The 9,024-nt window shown below is 33.3% G+C and overlaps 1 protein-coding gene across 1 annotated transcript; it reads right to left on the bottom strand.

The window, feature by feature from the left end:
* Positions 1-4,420: 4,420 nt before the first annotated feature.
* LOC113388318 (tudor domain-containing protein 7A-like) lies at positions 4,421-8,749 on the bottom strand. The gene is given in 2 exon segments (XM_026625712.1): positions 4,421-6,866; positions 6,869-8,749. Coding segments are annotated over 2 exon segments (3,972 nt in total). The 5' UTR covers positions 8,395-8,749.
* Between the last annotated feature and the right edge of the window lie 275 nt (positions 8,750-9,024).

Below are 9,024 nucleotides of genomic sequence, written 5' to 3'. Positions count from 1 at the left end.
AAAATCCAAACCATGTATTCAGAATGACGTATCATGTCATTCTGAATCCTTTATCGCCAAAAAAATCGGTAAAAGTTTGTGTGGAACCAAAATTTGTCACTGTAGAGCATAAAATTATCTACAAAAATGCATCAATATTATCTCAGGTAATTTCGCGACAAAACTGACCATTAGAAAAAAATCGAAAAAGGGCAATTTTTCTTACTTTTGTCCTTGTGCCATTTTTTTGCTCGCAACGGATCGATGAGGACTTTTGAGATTTCTTTCATAATTGTATTTTTGGCCAAGTTACAGCCCATTATGAATTATAGTAACCTTCACCCTGATTTTAGGTTTATATTAACCGTTTATATATACCTATTTTTACTGAAGTAAGCCCATTTGGCTCATGCAAAAACTTATGTAGTTTTATATGTATATGGGCATAAAGCAAATTGACTCGGGTTCGTAAATCTAGTGTTAAAAAATCATTTGGAAATCGCGCTGAGTAGTATTCAAAATTTAATGGCAAAATGCTACTTACACCTAGTATTTGCCCAAAATGTTAAGTGAAGAAAATACGAAATATGTCGCCAACTATTCACTATTTCAACAGTCCTTAACTATATATAATAAAATTAATTAATTTATGCGATAAAATTTATACTCTTACTAAGTTGTATGTGCTTTGTGGATACGCTTGGTTTTAAAATTGAAGTCTACAAAAATTTAGATAATTAATTACAAAATAATTAATTATCTATGTTGAATCTCATTATACACCATATGGATTTATTATCACATTCACCGCAAAACTAATTACATCCGACCAGTTTAAATCGGACATGAGTTCAGTTTGCGTGCAAATTGAAGAGCGTAGCAAACAACTTCATTAGTAACAGTTGTTCGCCACTAACTTTCCTTCGTCAGTATATATCACTTCGTCTTCCGAGGACCGACATTAAAAAAAAATTGCAAAATTCAGTGGTATATCGGAATAATAAAATATATTTAATAACATTTAAAAAAAAACTTCAAAAAAATCCATGCAAAACATGCTTAAATACGCCTGATACAACACTGTCGAATAACTTAACTTGGAAAAATGAGAGAAAAACAAGTTCTGGGATAAAAGTTAAATGTTCTGTTACGGGTCTATATTCGTATGAATTGGTAGTAACAAACTGTCAACAAGCTCAGAAAGATGCACTTATGATAAATTGTTATTTCATGTTTGTGCATTTTGTAGGTTAGGTGTTTGTGTATCCCGATCGCATGCAAATACATAAATTTTTGTTCAATGTCTATGCTTGAAAAAAAAAAAAAAAGGCAAATTCTAGGATAAAAGCGAAATGTCGTTACGGGTCTATATTCCTATGAATTGGTAGTAGTAACAAACTGTTAACAAGCACTGCATTTGCTAAAACCTAACTTTACGTACGTGTTATCAATATCACATGAGGAAGATGCACTTATGATACATTGTTATTTTACGTTTGTGTATTTTGTAGGTTAGGTTTTTTATGTAAAACGCCTGATCGCATAGCAAATACATAAATTTTAGCCCAATGACTTGACTTGAAAAAGAAATAAAGGCAAATTCTAGGAAAAAAGTAAAATGTTCTGTTACGGGTCTATATTCGTATGAATTGGCAGTAACAAACTGTCAACAAACAATGTATTTGCTGAAACCTAACTTCACGTATGTGTTATCAATATGTAAAATAGCAATACCATGGCATATTCATTTTATCTGAGAATTGGCCCCAGAATGTACTCGTATACTTTTAAGTTTAGGCCAACTTTAAATTTTCTTTTATTCAAAAAGCATAATAAAAATAGCTTTGAATTCTGTTTACGTTTTATGCCAGAAAATCGTACAAATATTATAATTTATACGATTTTTTCGTCAGGAAACAAAGTTTGCTAATTTAACGTTCTAAGTCATTCTGAATCGCATGACACTGAAATTGAAATGTGTGTATGTGTGTGTGCCAAAATTGGACTTGTCGCCGACTTCGTTAATTCAAAAACGGATGCACATTAAAAAGTTTTTTAGTAAGTAAAATGATTGAGGTTCCAAATCATTTAAAAGCTATTTGCTTTAAGTAATAAAATATTATAGGCCTATGAAAAGTGTTTCAAATATAAAAATGCATTAAAATTTGAAAGCGGGGTGACGCCCGCATAAATAATGTATTTTCTATTCTGTTTGACTACTGATTACCGTTAACGTCCACACTTCAATAAAATACATTTTTAGAACTAAAAGTACGATAAATTGTTATGAATAAACTTAATTTAATTAATACAATTCTAGATGTTATTTATTGAATTTAATATAAATATAAATATTCAAAAAAAATCAATCGAAAATTTAGTGATACTAAAAGTTGTTAAATTTCTAATTCTTGATTATTTTGCACAAGTCCATGCAACTTGTTCTAAAGTAAAATGCCACTTACACTTCAATATTATAGACTAACCAAAAATGGTTTAATTATGAATGTTCACTAAAATTTGAAATTATGGCTAGCTATTTACCTTTCTGTTTTGGTACTGATTACCGTTGACATCCACACATAAATAAAATACATTTTTAGAACACAAAGTTGAATGAATTGTTATAAATAAATTTAATTTAATTAATACAATTCTAGATGTTATTTATTGAATTTATTCAAAAAATATCAATCAAAAATTTCGTGATACTAAAAGTTGTTAAATCTGAATTCTTGATTATTTTGCACAAGTCCATGCAACTGTCCTAAAGTAAAATGCCACTTACACCTCAATATTATAGACCAACAAAAAGTGGTTTAATTATAAATGTTCACTAAAATTTGAAATGATGGCTAGTGCGCATACGTAGTGTATTTACATTTCAGTTTTGGTACTGATTACCGTTGACATCCACACATAAATAAAACACATTTTTAGAACACGAAGTTGAATGAATTGTTATAAATGAATTTAATTCAATTAATAAAATTATATATGCTAATAATTAAGTTTATTTAAAAGATATCAATTTATTATTTATACAAGTCCATGTAACTTGTCCTAAGGCAAAATGCCACTTACACTTCAATTATATACACCAACAAAAAGTGGTTTAATTATAAATGTTCACTAAAATTTGAAATTATGGCTAGCGCGCATACTCAGTGTGTTTTTCTTTCTGTTTTGGTATTGATTACCGTTGACATGCACATATAAATAAAACGTTTTTGCTACACGAAGTAGAAAATAATAAAAGATAATGAACAATAAATAAATTCAACTTAATTATTACAATTACGTAGACAGCAATATAGATAGCATAAAGCAACATAGATAGCAACATTCCTTAAAACAAAATGCCACTTACACCTAGTTTTGAATAAAATTAGTGATTAATATTCATTAAATGCAGTGTAAAATTTTTATATGATATTAAAAATGTTATATGAAAATTACACTAAATCTTGTAATGATTTTGTCCAAAATGTAAAATTGTGTATTTGTTTAAGTATATTTGCCCAAAATGTATTGGGAATATATTAATCTTTGTTGAAAAAAATTTATTAATGATTACCAAAAACATAGGGTTACTCTTAGTCGATGATTATACAAATATTATGACAATTTACTTACGTATAAAAACAGTTATGCATGCATTAACACGTTGAACGCCATGTCAGTCATATATGTCTGACGCTAAGCAGTTCTGCATGAGGCATGTCGTCATATATATCTGAAAAATGGCCTGAAAATTTTTTGGCTTGTCGAGAAAAAAAATATATAAGACCATGTTAGTCATGAAAAATAGTGTTTTTTCAAGAATTTTGTCAAAAAAAAAAATTGTTACTTTAGTAACTAAAATATCTAATAAAGTTTCCATGGCTCATGTAATAAAAATTCTGATATTTAACATGTTAATAAAACAAAATAATACAAGCATTGAGATTTGTTACTAAAGTATGTAACTATTATTTTATAATTAAAATTTTATATTAAGTGTTTACGTTATATATTATCAGGATTTAATATATATGGATTAATAAGAGTTAATATAATTAATATTGTAAATAAAAAAATAAATCCTAATAAATCTTTTAGAGAGAAATAAGGATGAAAAGGAATTTTGTAAATATTACTATTAATTCCTAAAGGATTATTAGATCCAGTTTGATGAAGAAAAAGTAAATGAATTATTACAAAAGCAGAAATAATAAATGGTAATAAAAAATGAATTATAAAGAATCGAGTTAAAGTAGCATAAAACGATTTCACAAACATACCAAATAAATTCTATTGGCGTTTGCATAAAAAATAGAAAATATATAAATTATTAAATGAAACAACCGTTTAATGAGAGTAAATTAATATTTAATTCAAATGAGTAATATTTTAACTACAATTCAACCTTAAGCAGTATTGGAAAGTAAAAATTCTGGTGTTATATAAACATCATTTCAGAATCTGTATCAATTAAGGTTAAACAAATAACTTTTTCGTTATTATTAGAATCCACTAATCCTAAGCTATTAACAATGCCAACAAAAGCTTTGTTACAAACTAATTGTTGGAAACGAAGACAATCTTCGGTGGACCAGTCATGTTTCATAAAACTAACTGCTCCCAATCGTGCTCTTAAAGCATTATAAGCTACTCGAAGGAAATGTGGCGATAATTTCTGTAAATCATCAAATTTCATCACATCATAATCTCCATAATCGCAAAAATAAACAACAACTAAATTCTCTCTTGCAATTTCAGTGACCTGCACTCTGTACCAGATACCATCAGTATACTTCCCAGCATAAATATTTCCTTTTTCAATTTCCTGGCTTGATGGGATAGAAGATTTATTATTATCACATACAACTTGTAACTCTTTCATCATATTTCGGAAGTCTTGGTTGTCTTTGCTGCAAGGTTGCACCACAAAATTTTCCGGACTAGCAGCCATTATCACAGTCACCGGAAAATAACTTTCTACACATGGAATCTGTGGTTCGGGCAAAGACTTTGATTTTAAAGTCTTTTGTTCAAGCGATGACGAAAAGGCTTTGGTTAGACTTCCCGCCTTAGACAAAGACATCCTGCTCATGCGTTTTTCTAGTAGATTAAATTCTTCTTCCAAAGAATTTTTTTCTAATTCCATCTCATTTTGGATGGCATTATTCACGCTGATCAATAACTGATCGCGTGTTCTCATAAAGATTTCCACAACAGGTACTTCAGCGTTTTCTAGTACTTTAACAAGGATAGGATTGTTATTAAATAAGCATCCCCTGAGACGCGAAACCAAGGACGGTGTGAAATCTTCGAAACCGGTCAAAGTCACTTTCAAAGCCTGGTGAGGAAATTCGTCAATAACTGAAGATACCTTAAACGTTGCTATTATCTTACTTATATCCGCAACACCTGTGAATCCATAATCAACAAAATATACAGGTACCTGACCTTTATCGACAGGTCCTATTGCAATCACTCTATAGCATTTATTTTCTTCTGGTTTCGCCGTCAAATACATTCTGTCTGATGAGCGTTCATGCAAAAGTTTAACAGAATCAGCAATATCTTCATTGGAAAATCCCATATCGTTAACATGCTGAATCTGGCTCATCAAGTACGTGAAAGTTTCATTCCTGATTTGTATGTAAACATCACCGTTGTCACAAATATAAGACACAAAGATTTTATCATTAATTCGGCCCTTCTCCCTGAGTTTAGGCGATTTCTCCTCATCTTTAATTTTCTTCTTTAGCAAATCGTTCAAATTCACGTCCTCTTCGGTGTAAGTATCAAACAAAATAACAGGGAAAACGGCACTCTCACCATTTTCATCCTGCAACACTTCTGCTATTAGGCTCTTATTTAGCATATACTCATTCAAAAGATCCAGTGCATACTTATTTTCCGCATACTCCTCCAATCCAGCAAGTTGAAAAAGTATCGCCTGTGCAGAAACATATCTAAATTTCTTATCCAACACGTATAACTCGACCTGCAAGTGCCAGCTTTCTCCTCCAATATCAATAAAAAAGCATAAAGCCCTTTCATCCTGAACTTCAAGTACTTGAATCCGGTACCATGTTTCTGTAACATTTACCGCATAATAAGCTCCCACAAAAACAGTCTCAGGTTTAATTTTGCTCGCATCAAGCGTATCTTTCATATACGAACTTAATTCATCAAACAAATTCGTATATTGCGATCCAATGAGTCTGCACCAAATTTCAACAGTTGAACACACAGTTGTTATGTGGACATTCCAATAGGTATCTTTGCGAGGTAAAACAATTGGAGGAGGATCTACAAAGTCAACACTATCTTGCTTAGGCAAAGGCACATCTGGTTGTGTTTTTACGCTTACAATCATACCTCCGGGGGTAGATTCCTCAATATTGAATGTCTTGCACATTCGAACAATATCCAACCAATCTTCGGGCAAATTTTCGCGATATTCCGCACGATATTCTTCGGGTATGACGTTAGTATATTTTCCCTTACTATGGCCTGCAAGAAGCTGCCACAAGCGATTTGGTACAAGTTTACCGTCTGTGACTGCTAAATGTTTATCCTCCACCGAGCCATAAATTTTTATTAAAGCTTGCAGAGCTTTTTTGCATGCATCCTCTGCAGCTTGTTCTGGTTTCGTATATGTTGGACAAAAGCTGCCGAAACTATTGACATTCCCGACTTTAACAACACACCCGTACGATTCTTCGCGTTCACCAATATTAAAATGTTTATGAACATCGTTCAGAGCGGTTCTAATATGCGGTGGACTGATATTTCTTTCTCGGCAATAATCAGTCAATAGCTTTTGATAACTAATAAACTCTTCCAGTACTACTTTGGGTGTAATGGCTTCATTATTGTTGTTATTGCTACCAACAATGGATCAGAACTCAAATCAGGATTTTTATATTTCAACAACCTGGACTGTTGCGACACTTTTACACCAGGCATTGGAGTCATTTTCACTTCAGGACTGGTAATCTCTGATTTACCCGAAGAATAGTCGATTTCACGTTGACTCTGCCTATGTCTTATCTTATCCAGTCTATCTTGTGCACTGGTCTTGATAATAATAGGATTTGTTTGCATAGTAACTTGCAAGGTCCTAAAACTGCCCCTGTAGGTATTGGCACTTCTGAGAGAAACAGATCTCGTATTTAAATTATTGTTATTGTCATTGGATGCGTACGGCATTGAAGAATCACTTTTCTTCGGCACTATTTCAACCTTCTGAGCAGCCTTTGGCATCCTCATTGGTCTTTTCTCAAACATCTTCTCGAGTAATTCCGAGGAAGTAGTTACGGGATCTACTTTCGATGTAGGTGGTAAAACTTGTGCTTGAGAATTTCCTTTCAAAAGCTGAGGTACATTCGGTGTTGTATTTTCTTTTAAACTTTGATTTAGTTGTATTTGTGGTTTTAAAGGTGACTTTACACTCACATTTGGTTGAATTTGAACAGACTTCTGCGATTCGGACTCCAAACGCAGACGTGTTGATAGTTCAGATTGTGTCTTAGGATGAACTTGCGAAGATGTTGTTACTTGCAAAGATGTTGGTACTTGCGATGGTACCGGCGAAGACAATGGTTTTGATTGTATCAGAGGTTGAGCAGGTTTTGGTACTTGGGATTGTATTAGAGCAGCTGGAGGTTTTGTTGTTTCCACCGGAGGAGTAGATACAGCAGGTTTTGATACTGCAAATGTCATATGTCCGGATCTCATTGTGTTCAATTGCGATTGCATCTGGCTATTAGATCTTGAAATTAGCGGTTGCACTTGGCTATTAGATCTTGAAATTGGCGGTTGCACCTGGCTATTAGATCTTGAAATTAGCGGTTGCATCTGGCTATTCAATCTTGAAATTAGCGGTTGCACCTGCGAAGTAGAAGGTCTTGGTTGTACCAAAGATTGATTCTGGTTCTGCATGAAATTAAATTGGCCCGTAACGTTATTAATTGGTGGATACCAATGTTGAGTAGCAGGTTTCTTGCAATATTGTTGGGCTGACCGTGAAGTTCTATTCTGTCCTATATTGGAAAAGTAAGTCCTGGGTGGTGTATTTGCATGGGTCATATGCATTGAACGCGCGTTTAAACTTCTAGGCGGCAATACGGGAGCTGATCTTTTTCGCGAGGTCTTCTGCTTAGCTATCATATCACTAATATGCTTAGATTCTTTTTTCGGCACAACAGTAACGAACGCTTCACTCCCATGGCCATTAATCACAAAAGTCGGATCACTTCGAAGAAAATCTTCCACATTGGAATATCCTAGTCTTCTGAACGGTATGTAGGTCCCATGAAGCTCCTTAAAGTCACGGTTGAGGTTCACCACGGTCGCCATTTCCTTTCTCGAAATCAGCACGGCTCGCAAATCGGCGATAATCTCCTCTCTATCGACCATTTTTCTAATACGTTGTATATCACAGTAATATTGAGAAGAAAACTTGAATTAATAATCCAGAAAAGGATTTCTTGCTTCCAGCAATCAACCAGCAAAAGCTGAACAGCCTACACGGCGTACTTCTATACACCTGGTACACTATAAAATGGCGGCACAATGGTTTTAGTCATAGTCACTAATATAATGTTTATTATTATCACATAATTACCTCCAGGCGTTTGTAGAACTAGTTCCTTTTGTTAAACGAATCACGAATAATAACACTACCGATTATCTAAATTATCAATCGACTACGATAAGCAAAAACTTCGAAACAAATTTCTCGAAACGAGATCACTGCGAACTAGATGCGTTCAACACGAAATGCGAACCGCAACTGATCGCCTTTTCGCCGGCGCGGACCAATCAAAACGCATAAGGGTGCGGGCACACGATGGATTTTCGGCACACTCGGTGAGGACACTTGATAATCAATTATTTCACAAAACCTTTTACATAACTAATAATAAATAAATTTCTCAAAACAAATAAATTTCTCGAACAAATTTCTTGAAACGAGATCACTCCGAACTATATGCGTTCAACACGAAATGCAAACCACAACTGATCGCCTTTTAGTCGGCGCGGACC

The sequence above is a fragment of the Ctenocephalides felis genome, unplaced genomic scaffold (assembly GCF_003426905.1).
Source record: "Ctenocephalides felis isolate EL2017-DRISC unplaced genomic scaffold, ASM342690v1 CF-g0.4_SCAFFOLD_03572, whole genome shotgun sequence".
Taxonomy (NCBI): domain Eukaryota; kingdom Metazoa; phylum Arthropoda; class Insecta; order Siphonaptera; family Pulicidae; genus Ctenocephalides; species Ctenocephalides felis.
Note: the sequence above shows the minus strand (reverse complement) of the source record. Positions and strands in the feature narration are given on the sequence as shown.